The sequence below is a fragment of the Bos indicus genome, chromosome 15 (genome assembly GCF_029378745.1).
Source record: "Bos indicus isolate NIAB-ARS_2022 breed Sahiwal x Tharparkar chromosome 15, NIAB-ARS_B.indTharparkar_mat_pri_1.0, whole genome shotgun sequence".
Taxonomy (NCBI): Eukaryota; Metazoa; Chordata; class Mammalia; order Artiodactyla; family Bovidae; genus Bos; species Bos indicus.
In genome coordinates this window covers 52,960,444-52,984,351 of record NC_091774.1, presented here as the reverse complement: position 1 = coordinate 52,984,351, position 23,908 = coordinate 52,960,444, and the positions used below count along the sequence as shown (strand labels likewise).

At 36.7% G+C, this 23,908-nt stretch overlaps 1 protein-coding gene across 2 annotated transcripts in view; it reads left to right on the top strand.

Moving 5' to 3' along the window:
• Window positions 1-23,908, top strand: part of FCHSD2 (FCH and double SH3 domains 2) — a 256,209-nt gene that overhangs the window by 107,628 nt on the left and 124,673 nt on the right. For both annotated transcript variants that reach the window (XM_070767602.1, XM_019975329.2), the window contains exons 5-8: window positions 7,165-7,309; window positions 18,067-18,200; window positions 22,104-22,158; window positions 23,103-23,231. In XM_070767602.1, coding sequence (XP_070623703.1) covers window positions 7,165-7,309; window positions 18,067-18,200; window positions 22,104-22,158; window positions 23,103-23,231 — 463 coding nt within the window. The remainder of the gene's footprint in view (window positions 1-7,164; window positions 7,310-18,066; window positions 18,201-22,103; window positions 22,159-23,102; window positions 23,232-23,908) is intronic.

Here is a 23,908-nt window from a genome sequence, read left to right as displayed (position 1 = left end):
CTTTTTTTTTTACTTTTTATTTTATTTTTGGTTGCACTGGGTCTTCATTGATTCGCATGGGCTTTCTCTCTCTGCAGCATGCAGGACCTACTCTTCGTTGTGGTGTGCAGGTTTCTTGTTGCAGTGGCTTCTCTTGTTGCGGAGCACAGGCTTTAGGTGCATGGCCTTCAGTAGTTGTGTCTTGCAGGCTTAGTTTCTGTGTAGTATGTGGAATCTTTCCAGACCAGGGATTGAACCCATATCCCCTGCATCGGCAGTTGGATTCCTATCCATTGCCCCACCAGGGAAGTCCAAGACTCTTTTAAAAAATTCTTTAATAGTATTGCTGGGACCAGGAGCAATCTTATGTCAACAGAATAGCAGAGGTTTGGAAGCCAGACAGATCCTGGGTTTGAATGTGGTCTCTATCATTCCCTCCTCTCCTTCCTCCCATAAATATATATTGAGTGAGTGCCTGCTGTGCCAGACCCTGTTCTGTGTGCTGAGGATACCAGAGTGAATAAGACAAAGCTTCTGCTTTGTAAAAGTAAAGATAAAATCAGAGTGTCTTCACTCTAATAAAGGGGTATCCTAAGTTCTTCATGTATATCTTACACAGTTTGTGCCTTATATCTCCTGTGCCATTGTTATCTTTTTTTGTTAAAATGACTCAACTTTTAAATTAAAAATATATATCTTACAATTCATATTCTATTCTAATTGAAAAATAAAAGCCTTCATTCTAATGAAAGACAAGACAATAAGCATATGAGTAATTAAACATTATGTCACTCTATGATAAATATAGTAAGCATAGTAAGAAGAACACACAGTACTAAGAAGTGCTGCGCACTGCAGTGGCTATACTGTGTAGACCATAGACTTTAGGAAGATAAGAGCAGAATCAGAGAGAGGTCATTTAGGTTATTATAGTAATCCAAGTATGGGATAATGGTGGCTAAAACCAGGGTAGTAGCAGTGGATAGACAGAGATAGACAGTAATCCATTTCCTTTATATTTAAAAAATCTAGTGAACAGTATTTCTTGATGGATCAGATGTGGAATATGAAGGGAAAAAAAGAATCAGTGATAACTCTAGTGGTTTGGGCTTGAACACCTAGAAGTTTTGAGTAGCTGTCAATGAGGTGAAATAGATTAATAGAATATTTTAGGGAAATCAAGAATTTGGTTTCAGACATTAAGTTTTAAGATACTTACTAAATATCCAGGTCAGATATGTTAAACAGGCAACTGAGTGGTTACAGAAGATGTCTGAATTAAAAATTCAGAAATAGTCAGCATACTGACAGTATTTAAAGCCATGACACTGCATGAGCTTATCTAAGAGACTGTGTGGTTATGGGAGAGAAGAAGTTGTGGGAGAGAAGAAGCGGACTGTGTGGACACTCCAGCATTTACAGGGCAAAGACATCGAAAGGAACCAGCAAAGGAGACTAATCTGTGCCTAGTGAGATAAAGGTAGACCAAGAGAGAGTAATAATCTGGAAGCCAAGTGAAGAAAACATTTTAAGGAGGATAAATTAGATCAGTACTGCTGATAGGCTGAATAATAGGCCTAAACTTGAATTGACTATTTGGATTAGCCCACAGGGAGATCTTTGATGACTTTGACAAGTGATTTCAGAATGGTGAATGTTAAAGCCTTATTTGAATTGAATCAGGAGTGACTAGGAAGAGAAACAGAAGCAGTAATTTCAGGCATTTCTTTCGAGGAGTTTTGCTGTTAAAGGGAACAGACATTGGGGTGATAGCTAGAGAGAAATGGAAGGGTTGATGGAAGATTTATGTATTTATTTATTTTTAAGATGGAAGATATTATATGTATGATCCAGTAGAAAGGAAAAAGTTGATATTGTAGGAAAAATCACAATTGCTGGATTGCTATTCTTGAGTTCAGTTTAGTTCATTCAGTCGTCTCTGACTCTTTGTGATGCCATGAACCACAGCATGCCAGGTCTCCCTTCCCATCACCAACCCCCAGAGTTTACTCAAACTCATGTCCATTGAGTCGGTGATGCAATCCAACCATCTCATCTTCTGTCATCCCTTCTCCTCCTGCCATCCATATTTCCCAGCATCAGTGTCTTTTCAAATGAGTCAGTTTTTCGCATAAGGTGGCCAAAGTATTGGAGTTTCAGCTTCAGCATCAGTCTTTCCAATGAATATTCAGGACTAATTTCTTTAAGGATGGACTGGTTGGATCTCTTTGCAGTCCAAGGGACTCTGAAGAGTCTCCAACACCACAGTTCAAAAGCATCAATTCTTTGATGCTCAGCTTTCTTTATCATCCAACTCTCACATCCATACATGACTACTGGAAAAACCATAGCTTTGACTAGATGGACCTTTGTTGGCAGAGTAATGTCTCTGCTTTATAATATACTGTCTAGGTTGGTCATAACTTTCCTTCCAAGGAGTAAGCGTCTTTTACTTTCATGGCTGTAGTCACCATCTGCGGTAATTTTGGAGCCCCAAAAAATAAAGTCTGTCACATTTTCCATTGCTTCCCCATCTATTTGCCATGAACTGATGGGACCGGATGCCATGATCTTAGTTTTCTGAATGTTGAGCTTAAGCCAACTTTTTCACTCTCTGCTTTCACTTTCATCAAGAGGCTCTTGAGTTCTTCTTCACTTTCTTCCATAAGAGTGGTGTCATATGCATATCTGAGGTTATTGATATTTCTCCTGGCAATCTTGATTCCAGCTTGTGCTTCATCCAGCCCACCATTTCTCATGATGTACTTTGCATGTAAGTTAAATAAGCAAAACAATATACAGTCTTGACGTACTCCTTTTCCTAATTGGAACCAGTCTGTTGTTTCATGTCCAGTTCTAACTGTTACTTCCTGACCTGCATACAGATTTCTCAAGAGGCAGGTCAGGTTGTGTGATATTCCCATCTCTTTCAGAATTTTCCATAGTTTATTGTGATCCACAGTCAAAAGCTTTGGCATAGTCAATAAAGCAGAAATAGATGTTTTTTTGGAACTCTCTTGCTTTTTCCATGATCCAGCGGATGTTGGCAATTTGATCTCAGGTTTCTCTGCCTTTTCTAAAACCAGCTTGAACATCTGGAAGTTCACAGTTCATGTACTGTGGAAGCCTGGCTTGGAGAATTTTGAGCATTACTTTACTAACATGTGAGATGAGTGCAATTGTGCGGTAGTTTGAGCATTCTTGGATTACCTGGTGGGCTCAGACAGTAAAGCATCTGCCCGCAACACAGAGACCTGGGTTTGATCCCTGAGTTGGGAAGATCCCCTGGAGAAGGAAATGGCAACCCACTCCAGTACTCTTGCCTAGAAAATTCCATGGATCAAGGAGCCTGGTGGGCTACAGTCCATGGAATCGCAAAGAGTCGGACACAACTGAGCGACTTCACTTTGACTTTGAGCATTCTTTGGCATAGCCTTTCTTAGGGACTGGAATGAAAACTGACATTTTCCAGTGCTGTGGCCACTGCTGACTTTTCCAAATTTACTGGCATACCGAGTGCAGCACTCTCACAGCATCATCATTTAGGATTTGAAGTAGCTCAACTGGAATTCCATCACCTCCACTAGCTTTGTTTGTAGTGATACTTCCTAAGGCCCACTTGACTTCATATTCTACGATGTCTGGCTCCAGGTGAGTGATCACACCATCGTGGTTATCTGGGTCATGAAGATCGTTTTTGTACAGTTCTTCTGTGTATTCTGGCCACCTCTTAGTATCTTCTGCTTCTGTTAGGTCCATACCATTTCTGTCCTTTATTGAGCCCATCTTTGCATGAAATGTTTCCTTGGTATCTCTAATTTTCTTGAAGAGATCTCTAGTCTTTCCCATTCTATAGTTTTCCTCTATTTCTTTGCACTGATCACTGAGGAAGGCTTTCTTATGTCTCCTTGCTATTTTTTGGAACTCTGCATTCAAATGGGTTTATCTTTCCTTTTCTCCTTTGCTTTTTTCTTCTCTTCTTTTCACAGCTATTTGTAAGGCCTCCTCAGACAGAGGTTATATAATGTACAGATGTGAAAAATTGGCCTTCAGAACATAAGTAATTTTTGGAGTAAAAAGAAGGAAAACACAGTATATGGGTGCAAAAGCAGGGAGAAAGGTAGATGTGGAGGGAGCATGTGGACATTGTCTTCATGCTTCATTATCCGCTGAAAAGTGTGGTCATATTAGAGGTTTGAGATGAGAGGAAAATGTAGGAAATAATTATCTATAAGAGTAAGCAAATAAGTAAATTAGGGGAATATAGTAGGATTGCTGGGTAACACGGGCTTCCCTGATAGCTCAGTTGGTAAAGAATCCACCTGCAGTGTGGGAGACCCCAGTTCGATTCCTAGGTTGGGAAGATCCCTTGGAGAAGGATAACACTAAGGTTTATTTGCAATTTAAACTGAGAATAGGTAGCATGATTATTTTCTCCAGCAGTGTTCTGTTGCACAGACATTGGTATGGTGTAAACAGAATTTTGGATTTAAACAAGTTTGGAATTTGTACATTATAATGATGGAAAGAGAGTGAGGCAGAGGTAACTAGGGTGTACATTAGAGAGTGATAATATTGGAAATCTAGTCTGGATAAAGAGAGCCGTAACTGGAGATTATGAGAAGGGAGTAAAAGACAGTGGAAAGGAGGCAGGTGAAATGGTTTGTGGGCTCTGATTGGGTTGAGTAATTGTTGAAGTGAGAATCCTAAAGGGAGTGAGGAGAAGCAAGAGGTGTTGGTCAGAGATTAGATGATTAAATTGGTATTAGAGTAGAGGGGTAGTTATTGATAATGGCAAAGTCTAGGTTATGAACATGAGAGTACTAGTTCCTGGTGAATAGCCACAGAAAAATTTCTCAGCTTCTTCAAGCCTTACTTTTTCTCCTCTGCAGAATGGGGATAATGCCCTATGTTACAAAGTTGTCCTAAGGATTAAATGATGTAGTACATGTAAAATACACGCCATAGTGCCTAGCATGTGATAGGTTCTTAAGAGAATGTCCTTGCTTTCTTTTATAATTTTGAGTCTTTTTTCCTTAACTGAGCAGAATAGTAAAATACTGTAAATGCTTGATACCTTTCCTTATGTTTCAAAATTTTATATATGAAGCCTAGTGAAATGAAACTTTTAGGAACTCACTCTACAACCCATTATTATTTTTTCAATTGAAATGAAAAACACCACTGTCATTGGAACTACGACTATTATATTAAGAAGAAGTACTTCTACAAGGTACTTCTGTAGTATTTCTTCTACAATTCTGTGACTGTTACTACTTATTCATTTAAAAGAATCTGTATGGCAAGAATTTTCACATCGTTTGTATTTAATTGTTATAATAGCCCTTTGAGGTGCATAGTGCTGATATTTTTATTATTTTTCCATTTGCCAGTAGAGGAAATCAAAGTGTAGTGAGATGTGTTACAGAAGATTTTATTGGTTAAACCAGAACTGGAACCCAGATCTTCTCACTAACTGGTAACCGAATTTCAGGCAATTCATGGTGTTCCATTGTTGAAAATATTTGCCTGCTATTTATTTGTTTGCTAATCTCTAAAGATCTCTTTTTAAACTCTATAATGAAAGGATTTTTCTTTTTATTTTACAGTCCTTATGATTTATACATTCATCCATCCATTCATTGTTTTCATTCAATACATACTTATTATAACCTTTCTAATTATTAGGCCATGTGCTAGGCCATAGAAATACAATTGTGAGAAAGACATACACCCCTGCCTTCAGGAAATTTTTTCCATAGTGAGACAGACAAACGTTAACAATTACATATAGATACTTATAATTGAAGGAAAAGTGCTAGCACCATGTGAACCATGTGAATAGTGAGGGGTTTGATTGCGTCTGTGTACTGGTTTGGTGGTGATCATGAGACTTCCCTGTAAGTGTCAGTCACTCAGTCGTGTCCGACTCTTTGTCACCCCATGGCCTGAAACCCACCAGGCTCCTCTGTCCATGGAATTTTCCAGCAAGAATACTGGAGTGGGTTGCCATTCCCTTCTCCAGGGAGACTTCCCTGAGGAAGTTCCATTTAAGCTGAGATTTGAAGGATGAGCAGCAGTCAGTTAGATGGAGAGGTAAAAGGAAGAAGGGGCAAGCATGGATGAAGGAATTCTTTCTTCCCTATTCCCCTCATCTCCTAAGATTTCTCTTCTTGCGTCTAATGGATTTCCTACTACAGCACATGGTCCTCTATATTGCTGTAGTAGGAAATCCATAGACGCAAGAAGAGAAATCTTAGGAGATGAATATTATATCAATGCAATATCTCTTTTTAGCAAAGTATAACTCATTCTTATAAGTTATAAAATATGTTTATAACTAGTATAGGATCATGTTGGGACTAAGGCATTTAGGAAAGCAGAAGAGAAGGTTTGAAAAGGAAATTGACTACGGAAAGCAAAGGATGAATAATTCTTTGACATTATCAAAAAATTGATGAGAGCACATTTATCAAGCAAAGGTGATGGAACTTGGTTGGAATGACTCCAAGCTGCAATGAGATGCTGGCTAAGTGTTATTACAACAGAGAAACAGATGTAGAGCAATAATACCATAGACTTCTTTTGTCTAACAAATAGACTTCTCAAGAACACAAGCAATTGTTCATGATTTTTTTTTTCCAGTCACATCCATTTATGTAAGAGAGCAATATAATATAGTTGAAAGAAAAGGTACTTTAGAGGTATTTGTCTGTATCTCAGTACTGCCACATTCTTGTGTAAGCTAGGGTGATCTTCTAAATCTGAGCCTCAGTTACCTCATCTCTAAAATCAGGAAAATACCTTAATGGAATAATGAAATTTGGTATTCATAATGACAGTCCTGAAACAGTGAAAGGCCTGAAAAGTCTGAATTATTCACTAATTTTTTATAGTGTTAGCTTTGTCTAGAATTGTAAGCCTTGTATCACTTTACTCCAGTATCAAGAATAGCTAATGAATCAAAACAGCCCATTGTCAGGCTATAGAGAAATAGAGTGTATTCCATGTTTCTACTTGTTAAGTATGCTAAAAACATTACTACCTATGAACCAATATAAATACACTTTAAACTATAAAGAAAGTATTAATTCTGTTTGTCGGTGCTAGCCAGAGAGCAAAAGGTTAGGCAACTTATTCTTCCTTTTCTCTGCCTAATACTTTTCTGTTCTTCTTTGAATTTAGGAGCATGTATCCTGTTTGGAAATCTTTTCTCGAGGGAACAATGCAGGTAGCCCAGTCTCGGATCAATATATGTGAAAACTATAAAAACTTCATTTCTGAGCCTGCAAGGACAGTGAGAAGCCTAAAAGAACAGCAACTAAAACGGGTATTGTTTCTATTTGTTCTTTTCCTTTAATATCTCATTACTACATTTATAATCTGCAAGATTATGTTCAATTGCATTTTACACTTTGAGTTTTTCTCTATGGTCCAAATGTTTCTGATTTTAACATAGATTGTCTGATTTCAACATGTTCCCTCTGGCTACTGTATTTTATTAATTGACAAAGGTGAGTGTGATTTGAATCTGAAAGCTCAGTAAACATTTCTTACAAATAGCACTTTTCAATTTAACTCAAGGAAGAAGACCTACTTAGGTTGGTGTATGTTAAAACAATTACAATGTAATTAATCCCACTAAGTCTTGAGAAAATCTTAGTTTCAGTTTGATCCATTTTGCATAATTTAAAGGAAATTGACACATCTTAACCACATATAGTGAAAAGTGAAAGTGAAGTGAAGTGATTACCAAATTTGGGTTACTCTAAGGTTTAATTATATGGACTACATAAAAGTTTTTAAATGATTATACAGAATTTTAAAATTCATAGAATAGTATGATTTTTATTAAAAGCTTGTGATTGAAAGTAGGTAATTGAATTATATCCTCTTAGGAAATAGTTATAAAATTAGAGATTATCATGATGCCTATAATGGAAGTATTAATACTTTAAAAATTATTAAAGTAATTATTTAAAGAAATAATATTTCACAAGCCATTGTTTTGATTCTAATTGTCCTTTGGATTTTCACTAATTTTTACAAACAAAAACTAAATAAACTAATCTTCCATGTTTGCCAGATGATTTTAGTAGCACAAAATCAATGTTATTAATAAATATATCTCTTTCAAGCATTTACATAGTATCAATGGGTTTTAACATATTTCTATAATAATGCCTCTGCTCAAAATTCTCTTTCAAAACGGTACATGACCACTGACCAAACAAAGCTTTCGATTGGAAGAAAAAATGTTTTGTGTGTGTGTGTGTATCCGTCAGCGCACACAGAGAGAGAGTGGGAGACAGAGGTAGAGAACTGATCTAGCTCCCTCCTAACTGGGAGGAAATATGATGTTTCAAATAGCCAGTGCATTCACCAAATCTAATTGAATTATTGGAAGTTCTGCATTTCTTAATATCAGAATATTTTGAAAGAGTTAACCAATTTGTGCTCTTCTATGATCTGAATTTCACTTAACATACCTGGGCAAAGAATGTTTAATGAGGTTTGACAAGTCCACTTATCTGTGAATTAACTTATATTATAGCCAGTAATAATGGTGTTTATGTTTTATCTAAGCAGTTGTTGAACACTAAATATATTTTGAGCATTCGAGGAGGGGATGGCAACCCACTCCAGTGTTCTTGCCTGGAGAATACCACGGACAGAGGAGCCCGGCAGGCTCTTCATAGGTCACAAAGAGTTGAACAACAACTGAAGCGAGTTACACACACACCATATATTGAGCATACCTATCAGGACTCTGAAATTGCAGATGACAGAAACTTACTTCAAACTGACTTTAAACCAAGAAGAGAATGTATAACTAAAAATTTCAGCATGGATGGAATCCAGACAGGAGTGGATCCAGGAGCTCAAATGATGGCATTAGAATTCATGTTTCTTCCCATCCATTAGCTCTACTTTCCCCAGTGGCTTCATTCTTCAGCAACTCTCCATGGCATAGCAACTCTCCCCACATTGTGCCGCCCCTAACTTGCCGGATTTACAAATATCAGAGCTAGCAAGTCCACATTTTCCACTTTCCCCAAAGTTCTAACAAAATTATCAGAATTGAGGCTCATTGACTTATCTTGAGTTTCAGAGGTTACAGTCCTCATGCAAACTACATGGATTAAAAACGGGAAAAGATGATTCTCCAAACAAAAATTGAGATGGATTCCCAATGGAGCAAGAAAAGCAGCACATGGCCACAAATATTGACTTCTCCATTGTACTTCCCAAACTTTACAACAAATTGACTCCACATAGGATCAAAAATCATCTATTTTTCCTTCTGTACTCCAACCCTTTCTTCGTACTTTCTTTTTTCTTTAGCCTCCTTTTGGATTAATCTTGTATTTTTCTTTTTTCTTTTAGTGTGATGAGAACACTTAACATGAGATCTACCCTGTTAACAGATTTTTGAAGTGTACAATACAGTATTGTTATCTATAAGCACAATGTTGTGCAGACAATCTCTAAAACTTATTCATTTTGTATAACTGAATTTTTTTATGTTTGATTATTTTATGTATTTCATGTAAGTGGAATCATGCAGTATTTGTTCTTCTGTGACTGGCTTATTTCACTTGGCATAATGTCCTCTAGTTTCAACCATGTTGTTGCATGGATGCATGCATGGGATATCTTTCTTTTTTAAGGCTGAATAATATTCTACTGTATGTATATACCATATTTTTTAATACATTCATGCATTTATCCACATTTTGGTTATTTCCATATTTTGACTTTTGTGAATAGTGCTGCAGTAAACATGGGAATACTAATATTCTTTGAGATCCTGATTTCACTTCTTTTGGATAAATACCTAGAAGTTGGATTGCTGGATAATGTGTGGTAGTTGTAGTTTTAATTTTTTGAGGAATCACTATACTCTTTTCCATAAAGAGCTGCACCACTTTGCATTCTCACCAACAGTGCACAAGGGTTCCAATTTCCCCCCAACCTTGCCAATACTTGTTGTCATTTGTTTTTTTGGTAATAAGCATCCTAACAGGTATGAGGTGATATCTCATTGTGGTTTTGATTTGTAGTTTCCCTGGTGATTAATGACATTGAGCAATCTTACACATTTTATTATCGAAATTTCCTTCACTATTAGCTTTTTAATTTTATAATTTTGTTATTCTTTTAGTAATTACTTTAGAGATTGCAATGTGCTTTTTTGACGTACTGTAAATTACCATGAATTGATACTTTTACTGCTCTTCAAACTTTAAGTCTATTGTGAATTAGTATTTTGTCACCTCTTAAACAATGTAAAAATGTTTTAATAACATAATTCCATTTACCTCCCTGTTAGGACTTCTTTGCTATTAGACTTTTTGTCTCTGTCCATGTCTTTTGTACTTTTTCTGCGCTTTCTTTATTAATGTGCTTTTCTCTGCACTTCAGTCTGAATTTTCAACTGTTACCTTCTAGTTGATTAACACTCTGTTCTGCTATTTATCTTTTTCTTTCTGTGTGTTTTTACAGATTGAAGTAGAGTTAATTTACAGTACTGTGTTATTTTCAGGTGTACGGTAAAGTGATTCAGTTTTATATATTTTTCAGATCATTTTCCAGTAAAAGTTATTTCAAGATATTAAATATAGGTCCCTATTGCTATAGAGTAAATCCTTGTTACTTACCTGTTTTATTCGTAGTAGTTTGCATCTGTTCAGATCAGATCAGTTGCTCAGTCGTGTCCGACTCTTTGCGACCCCATGAATCGAAGCACGCCAGGCCTCCCTGTCCATCACCAACTCCCGGAGTTCACTCAGACTCACGTCCATCGAGTCAGTGATGCCATCCAGTCATCTCATCCTCTGTCGTCCCCTTCTCCTCCTGCCCCCAATCCCTCCCAGCATCATGGTCTTTTCCAATGAATCAACTCTTCGCATGAGGTGGCCAAAGTACTGGAGTTTCAGCTTTAGCATCATTCCCTCCAAAGAAATCCCAGGGCTGATCTCCTTCAGAATGGACTGATTGGATCTCCTTGCACTCCAAGGGACTCCCAAGAGTCTTCTCCAACACCACAGTTCAAAAGCATCAATTCTTCGGCGCTCAGCCTTCTTCACAGTCCAACTCTCACATCCATACATGACCACAGGAAAAACTATAGCCTTGACTCAACGGACCTTTGTTGGCAAAGTAATGTCTCTGCTTTTGAATATGCTATCCAGGTTGGTCATAACTTTCCTTCCAAGGAGTAAGCGTCTTTTCATTTCATGGCTGCAGTCACCATCTGCAGTGATTTTGGAGCCCAGAAAAATAAAGTCTGACACTGTTTCCACTGTTTCCCCATCTATTTCCCATGAAGTGATGGGACCAGATGCCATGATCTTTGTTTTCTGAATGTTGAGCTTTAAGCCAACTTTTTCACTCTCCACTTTCACTTTCATCAAGAGGCTTTTGAGTTCCTCTTCACTTTTTGCCGTAAGGGTGGTGTCATCTGCGTATCTGAGGTTATTGATATTTCTCCCGGCAATCTTGATTCCAGCTTGTGCTTCTTCCAGTCCAGCGTTTCTCATGATGTACTCTGCATATAAGTTAAATAAACAGGGTGACAATATACAGCCTTGACGAACTCCTTTTCCTATTTGGAACCAGTCTGTTGTTCCATGTCCAATTCTAACTGTTGCTTACTGACCTGCATAAAATTTCTCAAGAGGCAGATCAGGTGTTCTGGTATTCCCATCTCTTTCAGAATTTTCCACAGTTTATTGTGATCCACACAGTCAAAGGCTTTGGCATAGTCAGTAAAGCAGAAATAGATGTTTTTCTGGAACTCTCTTGCTTTTTCCATGATCCAGCGGATGTTGGCAATTTGATCTCTGATTCCTCTGCCTTTTCTAAAACCAGCTTGAACATCAGGAAGTTCACAGTTCACATATTGCTGAAGCCTGGCTTGGAGAATTTTGAGCATTACTTTACTAGCATGTGAGATGAGTGCAGTTGTGCAGTAGTTTGAGCATTCTTTGGCATTGCCTTTCTTTGGGATTGGAATGAAAACTGACCTTTTCCAGTCCTGTGGCCACTGCTGAGTTTTCCAAATTTGCTGGCATATTGAGTGCAGCACTTTCACAGCATCATCTTTCAGGATTTGGAATAGCTCAACTGGAATTCCATCACCTCCACTAGCTTTGTTCGTAGTGATGCTTTCTAAGGCCCACTTGACTTCACATTCCAGGATGTCTGGCTCTAGGTCAGTGATCACACCATCGTGATTATCTGGGTCGTGAAGATCATTTTTGTACAGTTCTTCTGTGTATTTTGGCCACCTCCTAGTATCTTCTGCTTCTGTTAGGTCCATACCATTTCTGTCCTTTATCGAGCTCATCTTTGTGTGAAATGTTCCTTTGGTATCTCTGATTTTCTTGAAGAGATCCCTAGTCTTTCTCATTCTGTTGTTTTCCTCTATTTCTTTGCATTGATCACTGAAGAAGGCTTTCTTATCTCTTCTTGCTATTCTTTGGAACTCTGCATTCAGATGTTTATATCTTTCCTTTTCTCCTTTGCTTTTCGCTTCTCTTCTTTTCACAGCTATTTGTAAGGCCTCCCCATACTAATTTATCCCTTCTCTCCTGCTTTTTCTCTTTGATAATATGTTTGTTTTATATGTCTGTGAGTCTATTTCTGTTTGTATATAGATTCATTTGCATTTTTTGGATTCCACATATAAGTGCTATCATATAATATTTGTTTTTGTCTTATGTCTTCATTTAGTATGATATTCTGTAGGTCCATCCATGTTTCTGCAGATGGCAAAATTTTGCTCTTTTTATGCCTAAATAATAGTCCAGTGTGTGTATGTGTATCGTGTATGCCACATCTTTAAATTTTTTTGAGTATCGTTGATTTATAATGTTGTCTTAGTTTCTGCTGTAGTGTAGTTATATACACTTATATCCACTCTTTTTTAGAATCTGTTTTCGTATAGGTCGTTACAAATGTTGTTTTCATTTCTTGACTATTGTGCATAGTGCTCCTGTGCTGTTCTGCTATTTCTAATCTGCTTTTAAAACTTATCTTTTGGAATCTTAGTGTATTCTTCAGTTCTAGAATTTTTTATTTTTTAAAAAATGGAGTCAATGTTTCTGATGCAATTCTTCATGTTTTTTCTTTCTCCTGTTTAATGTATTACTCCTAATCTTTGTTTCATAGTTCCACTATGTGAACACTATAGGTCTCTTTTTATCATTATCTGTTTTTTTGTTTGTTTGTTTTTAGTTATTTGGGTCTACTGCTTTTGTAAGCCTCATGGTGCTGGATATTATGGATAAAAATTATAGAGGCTATGGAAGATGTTTTCTGTTTCCAAAGAGAGTTAAGTTTTTTAGCATGCAGATAGAATACTATTTAATCACTTTGATTCTGTTAGGGTCTATTTAGCGTTAGACTTTTTAGGCTTGTCTTTTTCACTTTTGTCCTTACTTCTGGGGTCTTACCTGAAAGTATAGGATATTTACCAAAGCCTTTCTGTTTTGACAAGACTTGAACTCCAGCCTTTTTCTTCTCAACATCATGTAGCTGCTCTGCTCATGTAGCTGTTCGTTGCTCAGCTCATTAGCCTTTTAGCTACTGTTCTTTCCTGAATTTCTTGGAGCTTCATTCCACACATGCCATTTAGAAGTCAACTGATGACTTGGGGAAATTGCATTCAGATTTTATGGCTTGCTTGTCTGTAGTACTCTACTTCCAAGATTGAGTCTCTCAAGTTCCTACTCTTTTGGCACCCTCAAACTCCAACCTCTGTTTCCACAGTCTAGTTAAAAAGAGCAAAAAAAAAAAACCAAACAAACAAACCCACTTTCTGTTTATATTCTACTTCTCTGTGCTGCTGCTGCTGCTGCTAAGTCGCTTCTGTCGTGTCTGACTCTGTGTGACCCCAGAGACCAGCCCACCAGGCTCCCCCATCCCTGGGATTCTCCAAGCAAGAACACTGGAGTGGGTTGCCATGTCCTCCTCCAGTGCATGAAAGTGAAAGTGAAAGTGAAGTCGCTCAGTCATGTCTGACTCTTAGCGACCCCATGGACTGCAGCCTACCAGGCTCCTCCGTCCATGGGATTCTCCAGGCAAGAGTACTGGAGTGGGGTGCCATTGCCTTCTCCGTACTTCTCTGTACCATGATTCAAAAATTGCCATAAGGGAAAAAGTAAAGGTGAATGTAGAGCTTACCTAGCTATGCTTCTCTTCTTCCAGATATCAAGTCCCTTAAGTCCAGTGTGTATTGCTATTTTTTAATTCTGGCTATTTCTAAAAATCTCTGTTGTCTAACTTTTACAGTTAATAGAGTAGAAGAGGATAGTCTAAAACAAATTGTTCATGATCAAAACCAATTTGACTTAAAATTCTCTAATATCTTTTTAATTGAAATATAGTTGATTTATAGTATTAATTTATTTTGAGTTGAATAATATAATGGTTTAAAATATTTGTAGATTATACTTCATTTATAGTTACTATATAGTACTGGATATATTCTTCGTGCTGCACAATATATTCATGTATCTTATCTCTTGCCCCTCTCCCCTTATCTCACTCCACTGGTAACCACTGGTCTGTTCTTTATATATATGAGTCTGCTTCTTCTTTGTTGTATTCACTACTTTATTTTTTAAATTCCACATATAAGTATTAATGTACACTGTTTGGCTTTCTCTGACTTATTTCACTAAGCATAATACCCTCCAAATCCATCCATGTTGTTGCAAATGGCAAATTTTCATTCTTTTTTATGACTGAGTAGTATTCCTTCGTGTGTGAGCTATATGTATACCATATCTTCTTTACCTATTCATCTGTTGATGGGCACTTAGATTACTTCCAAATCTTGGCAATTGTAAATAATGCTGCTATGAACACTGAGGTGCATGTATCTTTTTAAATTAGTGTTTTCATTTTCTATGGATATATTGCCAGGAGTAGACTATTGGATCATATGGTAGTTCTAAGTTTTTTTAAGGAACCTTCATACTGTTTGCCACAGTGGCTGCCCCAATTTTTATTCCCACCAACAGAGTACCAAGGTTCCCTTTTTTCCCACATCCTTGCCAGCGTTTGTTATTTGTGGTCTTTTTGATGATAGTCATACTGATAGGTGTGAAGTCATACCTCACTGTAGTTTTGATGTGCATTTTTCTGATGACTAGTGATGTTGAGCATCTTTTCATGTGCCTGTTGGCCATCTGCATATCTTCTTTGGAAAATTGTCTATTCAGGTCTTCTGCCCATTTTTTAATCAGGTTTTTTTTAATATCAAATTGTTTGAACTGTTTATATATTTGAATGTTAACCCCTCTGTAACATTTTAATGTTCATGTTCTTTTTTAAAATTTTCTCTATTTTGTCAATTTTATTTATTGTTTAAATAGTTTTACAGAAAAATAGCTTCTTCACCTCAGTAGACTATTTATGTTTCCTACTCCTTTACCTTCTTAGTTTTTATAGTAGTTGTAATTAATACATGGATAATTATTTTTAGAGTATTCTGTTTTTTTGCGTTCTCTATTTCCTAATTTATTGTTAATGTTTCTATACAAGCTTTATGTTTATTATTTTTTACTTCTGAATACATCTTTCATTTATTCTGCTTTATGTAATCATTCCTCTGTTTTATTACCACTAAGGTAATAAGAATTCAATTTTTTTTAAGTTATTTTCTTAGGATGAACTTCCAGGACATGATTACCGGGTCAGAGAACCTTCAAGTTGTTAGCAGGTCTATCTATCCTATTATCTGTGTCATACTCAGGAATCATACTTTTAATTTCTTCAGTAGAATTCTGAATTATAATATCCACGTTTTTCATTTTGTATGATCCCTTAGCTCTAATGTAAACTTACATTCATGTCTCTATTCAGTGCTAATACCTCTTAGGAAAAAGTTGGACATGTATCACATCAAGGCTTTTCTTAACCTAGGTACTATTAAGCTTCTTTTTAAGTATATAACTTAATCCTCCTCCGAAAATTATATTTCTACAGAAAAAAAAAATTTTATTTTAAAAATTGGAAAGGAAATCCTATTCCTTTGCAAATTAAGTTTGATGACTTATTTAATAAATATTTTTGATATTTTGCTGTGTGCAGGCATTTTCCTTTGAAGAAGAACCCAAATTACTGTCACTTGAAAGAATCCACTTGGGTGGTGGAAAACACTTGGTTGTTATTTTAATGAATGCTAGGGAAGAAGGTCACAAGAGATCTCTTCATTGTGCACACAGGCTCTCTCTAATACTGTTTGATAAACTATCTTAGAAACTTATGTAAAGAGAAAAAGCAAGTAGGATAGACCCAACTAGAGTTTAATGAAGAGATTTTTGAGAAGTGCTTTTAAAAATATGAATAACACAAAATTCATCTAATATTGTGGCACATATAGAATGTAATTTAATTAACAACCTTTTATAGATGGAAATTAATTAATATTTATGAGTTATTAGCTTAACCTGGGAGTAAGGAGAGATGTCTTTTCCTTCAAAGGGTAGGGATATAAGGAGTGAGTGGCTCTGTGTGTGTGTGTGTGTATATGCATGTGCTTGTGTGTATGTGCTCATGTACATGTACCCATGGTGTTCACTCTGTGTGAATATTCCAAGATTCTACCCACATGGCTTGCAATCCTCAGGAAAACCTTTGACCTACTGTGTTTCATTTCCTCTCAAAATATTCAAATTAGCAACCTTTTCAGTGCTGTGTATCACCATGGGACTCTTGGGCTTCCCTTCACTGATTAGTTTTTCTGAGGCCAAGTTTCATTGTTTTGGATGTACATTTTGGATATAGATACCTTACACCTGACTCTTTTAAATAATCCATCCCTTTTGCCCATTAAACACAGCTGTATTTTTTCAGGCTATGCTCCACTACCTGACTATTAATATCTAATTGTAGCCATGGAGCATTCTCTTAGCTCTTCACACATGCAAGCCTGGCATTATTGGGATGTTTAACACTATTCTGTGGGAGTGTTAGGTTGTCGTGAAGGAGGAAAGAGGTGTTTTTGTTTGGTTCTACCCTTTATTCATAACCTGACACTTATTACATGCTCAATAAATGTACCCATAGGGAACCTTTCAGATCTCTCTCTTCCTGTAGAGTAGTCCCTTTCTTAACACCTAAGTTACTGAGAAACTCTAGCCTGTATGTCAAATGTTTAAATTTCAATTTATTTGTGCTTTACCCTTGCTCTTCTGATGTTCTTGTTCTACTCTACACTGTTCATCCTGGCACAGTAGTCTCTTAACCAGTGTCTCTTCCTGCTTTGCTGATTTCTTCAGTCTCCACCATGTATTGACAGTGTTATTCCACGCTCAGAAGTTTTTCAATGGAGGTTTGAGCTGAATTGAGCTCAAACTGGGGAAACTGGCCTCAAACTGTTTCCAACTGGGGAAAAAAATTCCACTTTGGACATCCAGAAGGGTCCCAAAGCAGTGTTACTTGGGCCCCATTGTGTTATAAGAGTTATTCATTAAATATTTCTTTGAGTTATTATGTCTGTCCCTTCTCCTTGAATCTGTATGTGTATCCAAAGAGTTGAATTTGGGATAGTTTTGAGTAATAATTGTTATGTGGTACCCAGGTTTCTTTGTTTTCTCCTTCATCTTGGACTTACCATGTTAAACTCAGATTTCACTCTTCCTTCACTCACTTCTGACATGAATCCTTCAGTATCCTTTGTGCCGTCAGTTCCCCAAACATATAGATAGGAGACTTTATTAATATTATGAAGATTACAGAATTGCTTTAATCTTTTGCCTTTATTGCTGTGCTCCAACACTGAGAACATTTTCTTTGTTGCTCTTCTTATGCCCTAGTCAGTTATCAGCAGCACTCAGAGGTTATTTCTCAAAGCAGAGTTATTAGGCAAAATGTGACACTATTCCATACATTACTTGAAATGGGAGTACCAGCTGTTCACTGGGTTTTAATTTGCAATTTGAAGGGTTCTAAATGTGCTGATTCTTCTCCTGGGTTTCCATCCTGAGGGCATAGTGCATAGTTCTTAGGACAGACTCATTTTCTGTAAGCCTAAAGACTAAAATCATAATAACTGCACTTTGTATTTTACAGTGTGTGGACCAGTTGACAAAGATCCAAACTGAACTGCAAGAGACAGTAAAAGATTTAGCTAAAGGCAAGAAGAAGTACTTTGAGACTGAACAGATGGCTCATGCAGTACGAGAGAAAGCTGACATCGAGTCAAAGTATGTGTTTTAGCATTTCTGAAAAAGTAATTATGCAAATAAATGTTATTTTTGCCAGTACTTTGTTTTCTGTTAGTACAGGGCATTTCATCAGACCTGTAAATGTTACATACTTTAGATCAAATTTTTCTCTTACATTGGTTGATTTTATTTACATTAATATTAGCAAAATGAGAATGTTTGATCAGTTTTCACATTAAATTGAATTTTGAAAAAGAAAGAAGACAAATGAACATTGTATTGGAAGCTTAGCAAGAGTCTGCTTAAGTTGCTTAGATGTCTGAATATCAGGGTTTTAGAGCCTCATTTTTCTCATGCCAGACTAAATCAATTGTAGTTGAAAAATCCCTGATGCTCAGTGTGCCACTGAAGGATGATGGACACATCAAGTGAACAAGAGCACTGACCTCAGTGTAGAAATCCTGCTCTAGAATTTTCTCTTATATGAAGTTCTAACATACACTTTTTAATGTATGCTTTAGCAACTGTGTGTGATTTTCACTTTCAGTATATGTGAATTACAAGTCCTTTATTTAAAAATAATTAGGAAAAGAACGAACTGGCAGTTTATAACACAAAGAAATGTAAAGCTAGCAGTTAGAGAATTTTGCAATGACAGCTTGAGGAAAGATTAAAATTTCTTAAGAATAAGGACACCTGTGTTTTTGAATGGTATTCTGAAGATGTCTATAAGGAAGGGTAAGACTCCCATTCAGTCAGTTCACCGATGGAAAATGTAGGAGTTTGAACTCCTAGTCATGGAATCAGAAAGTCTGTACAATTGAACACTTGTGCAGACTAGGAAGGAGTCAGGGGTATCTTTCTAATATATTTTTCTGTCTGCAGGAAATTAAGCAATCTCATAGGCAAATGTTGTGAAAATTTAGGGGCTCCTGGAAAGTGTATTTTGTACCAAGGGATGGTAAATGAATATTCATAACGTGCTTAATGTTACTGGAAAACATATTTAACATTTCCCTTAGTTTATTTTCTTAATTATTTTATTTTTATAAGCATACAGATATTTCCTATACTTTCTTAAGAGTTGGTGAACCCATCTTCTCAGTAAGATCTGAAGTTTTTAGATTAGATTCTCTCCAATTAGGGATATCCTGTCATGGTGGTTTTTAAGAACTTGTTTTTTTAAATTCTCAGAGATTTGAAAACAGAGAATTGACAGATTTTGTAGAGCATATATAAATACCTACTTGAGCCAAGGTCCACGGGTGAAAATGAGGACAGTTATGGGGCTTTTCTTGAGAGGTATGGATTTGACACAGGGACTTTCCTGTAGCTCAAACGGTTAAGAATCTGCCTGGGATGCAGAAGATCAGGGTTCGATTCCCGGGTGGGGAAGTTCCTCTGGAGAAGGGAATGGCAATCCCCTCTAGTATTCTTGCCTGGAGAATTCCATGGACAGAGAAGCCTGACAGGCTACAGTCCGCGGGATCACAAAGAGTTGGACACGACTGAGCGACTAACACACACACAAATGGATTTGGCACAGATGCTGATCACAAGAAACTGCCTCCTAATATGGTTCAGATTCAAAGAGGGTACAGCAGATCAGACATTTAGTTCCACGTGTAACTTTTCATGAAAATTAATTCTACAACAGGGAAAGAAATATCTCTTTATTCACTTGCTAAGTTTTTTTTTTTTGAATGATTAGTCTATACTGGGTACCATGGATCCAGAAATCAGTAAGATAAGCTTTGCCCTCAAAATGTCTAAAGCCTAGAATTAAAAACAAATGTGTATTAAAGTAAATTTATGGTTTGTTTATTCACAGTAAACTCAAAGAAAGTAAATGCCAAATGTCACCTAGTAATTATTTTAGTAGTTATGTGAAAACACTGTTATATAAGTCTAGAAGATAGATTAATTTTGCCTAATGAGAAAGGAAACCTTTATAGAAGAAGTGGTATTTGGGCACAGTTCTGAAGAATGGTTTTTCTAAGTAGAGATGAGAAGAAAGACCAGGAAGGGGAAGTGAAAACTGGGGTATATACAGTTTTGACAGATGATTTGACAGGTAATGGGATGTGTACATTCAGATGTGTACATTAGGAGAGAGCATAGAAGGAAGTATACAGTTTGATGGATGAGTTCCACTTTAAATATATAGGTTCTGAAAAACCTGTGGGACCGTGGAGTTAATGTATTTGGTAGAAGGTTATATATCTGACTCACAGGAGAATTTGGGCCTGAAGATCTTGCTTTGGGGGTTAGTTGCATATCAGATGATAGTTAAAATGATGGCATCATATATAAAATGAGATGAGAAGTTGAGTTTGGAAACCTAAGGAACATTAACATTTGGAAAGTGGGTGAGGAAGGGGGAGTATGCAGTATAGTTCATTGTTTGTATCAATATATATTTTATTTGTTCTAGATGATAATCTTTGAAGTTAGAAACTTTATTATTTTACTTGTTACTAGTATTTTCTTTATTGCCACCCAAGGATTGTGTGAGGATTGGCAAATGAAGCAGAAACCATAAACTTAAATCCTTATATTAGAAAATCCAGATGCAACTCAGACTATTTAGATAATGGCTACAAAAAAAGTAGAAATGAGTATACCCCAAACACAGTCTTTCTTAACCCTGAACAGGCACTCCAATTTTAAAGTCTGTAGCCTTTGCTTTTCTAGATCAAAATGAATAGGAATCTGACTAATAAAACCCCCATCAAGTATGAATATAATAACAAAGTAGAAAAATAACAGGAGTATTTTAGATCCAACTATTTTTTTTAAACAGTGGAGCAGTTGGGATGCATATTTGTGCATCTAATAAGAGAGTGTTTTTCTCTTTTTAGAAAGTTGAGAGACAGCTTTTGCTATCCTCTTCACATTGGCTCATCAGAGACTGTCTTGCTCTGTCTTCCAGTACCAAATAGCCTGCAACTTTACTTGATATTATGGCATAGTGTCCAGCACATGCATTGACTTTTCCCATGGCAATCACCATGACACGGTAGTCAAGACAAACATTGCAGCTTCAAAAATCACTGGTCGTGGGAATGTTGGTTGTTCTTTAGCATTTGTCTGTTGACTTTCTCCTTACTTTTACCTCTAGTTGTTTGGGTAAAGCGAAATGGCAACCTACTCCAGTATACTTGCCTGGAGAATCCCATGGATGGATGAGCCTGGTGGTCGCAAAGAGTCGGACACAACTGAGCGACTTCACTTCACTTCACCATATTTTTATTACTGATTTTAATTGTGGTTCCCCTCACAAGCTGAGAGGGATTGAGAGAAATAAGTACCCCAGAAAAGAGAAGGTTAAACAGAGTAAAATCATACAGGGTAGAAAGTTGCAGGGCTTTATCACTATGTTCTGAGTACTATGTTAAGAGTGGAGGGAGCACTCCAACAAGAACTGTTAGTGGGAGACATGATGGAATTAAGGCCTTTGTAGGGCCTGTCAATATCATTCCGTAGGTTGCCTTCCTGGCATTGTTACAGCCTATTGCAGCCTATTGTTACAGGCCGGGGAAGCCTGCTAATCTTTGCCTCCATAGGTTGGTTGTCCATGGGCTTCTTTAAGCTTCCTTGCAGGTACTAAAGTATGTGCAACTATATGGTACTGGGAATAACCTATAGTTTGATGGCTTCTGTTTATTAGGCAATACCAACATACTAAATTTGTCAAATTGTATTTTTCTCATTCAGGATATTTTTATTTTATTAATCCCACTATTTTCTTTTTCACCATAATATTAAATTCTTCCTATAGTAAAATAAAGGAAAATAATAATTGCGTTTGGTTTTCTATTTATCTAGTTCTCTTTTAGAATGGTGTTATGGGAAAATGTCACTTTTTTAAAAATTTATTAATTATAATAATCATTATGTAATTTGATAGTTATTAAATATACTTTTCTATTTTCATTATAGATCTAAACTTAGTCTTTTTCAATCAAGAATCAGTTTACAGAAGGCAAGCGTAAAGGTGAGTTTTTGAAAACTTTATTTCACAAGAAACCTTAGCTTAAAAAAAAAAAGAACTGGGCCTTTTGAAGGTGCAGTTAAATTATTTCCATCTAGTTTCCATATAGAGAAGCATTTTAAAGTCATTAGGGAAGAACTTTTTTCCCAGTTCATGGAGTTTTTCAACGAGGTGTCAGCCCTTTGGATACTCCCTGCTTCTCAAGATTGCTTTAGAGGTAAATTTCTGTGCCTAACCTGTTTAGGACTGTTGCCTTTAGCACTTAGTCCAAGAGACTTTAACTGGTCTTTGGGCTTTAGAAAGCTTTACAAAATCCATTTCACTTAGGTTTATACCTCTAAGCACAATATTCTAGGCCAGATGCAGGTAAATTTTTCCTGTGGTATCCTCAAGCTGTAGAATACCTGATAAATAAACTTAGTGACCTGCCTTTGTCTGCTAAGCTCCCCTCTAGCATGCATTTCTTTTGCCACATTAGAGGGTGTTGATTTTTTTTTAAATGATTTTCTAACTCCAGCAGATTTACTGATGTCTTTGAAGATAAGAGACTTACTTAATTTGAGAATCATTATTGTCCCATCAGAATAAAATGAGCATACAATTTTGAAGTTCTCTCAAGAGCTTTGAAAATACATAAAGTATAAATAATAAATATTTGAAAACCCTCTTATTATGTGAGGCCTGGCGTGCTGCAGCTCATGGGGCCGCAAAGAGTCGGACACAACTGAGTGACTGAACTGAACTGAACTTACTGTGTGACAAAGTTCTAGTCACTGTTTATTGAGTTCTTCAGTAGTGCTGAAGAATTCTTACATGCATATAAATGTGTCTTCACCTGGTCATCTTTACTCTTATTGGGGAACCGATTAAGAGTGGTAGTGCCCTTGTATGTTTTTCAGTGCTGTGTCGGTTTGCACTAACTATTTTTTCCTCTTACTATGTTTTAGTTAAAAGCCCGGCGATCTGAGTGTAATTCCAAAGCTACCCACGCAAGGAATGATTATCTTCTTACATTAGCGGCAGCAAATGCACACCAGGATCGCTACTATCAAACAGATTTAGTTAATATCATGAAGGTAATACAGCCTTAATATCTGCAGTAATTTTGTTTGAGTTGACTGTTGGGTGTATGGGATTGAGTCTATAGAATAGCAGGCAATACCTTGCTTTTTGCTGGAATATGGAATATACTTTGTATTGTCTATGTAACCTCTGTTTCATATAATTCTGAATTAATTTTAGTATAAGAAAATGTTTAAGAAAAATCATAGTAAAAGGTTGTATTATTCCCTAGCAGCAGCATTTATTTACTGTATAGTGTTTATTAATATATGATTATTTTTTAAAAGCTTCAGTTCAGTTCAGTTCAGTCACTCAGTCACGTCTGACTTTTTGCGACCCCGTGAACTGTAGCACACCAGGTCTCCCTGTCCATTACCAACTCCCGGAGTTCACCCAAACCCATGTCCATCAAGTTGGTGATGCCATCCAACCATCTCATCCTCTGTTGTCCCCTTCTCCTCCTGCCCTCAATCTTTCCCAGCATCAGGGTCTTTTCCAGTGAGTCAGCTCTTTGCATCAGGTGGCCAAAGTATTGGAGTTTCAGCTTCAACATCAGTCCTTCCAGTGAACACCCAGGACTGATTTCCTTTAGGATGGACTGGTTGGATCTCCTTGCAGTCCAAGGGACTCTCAAGAGTCTTCTCCAACACCACAGTTCAAAAGCATCAATTCTTCGGCACTCAGCCTTCTT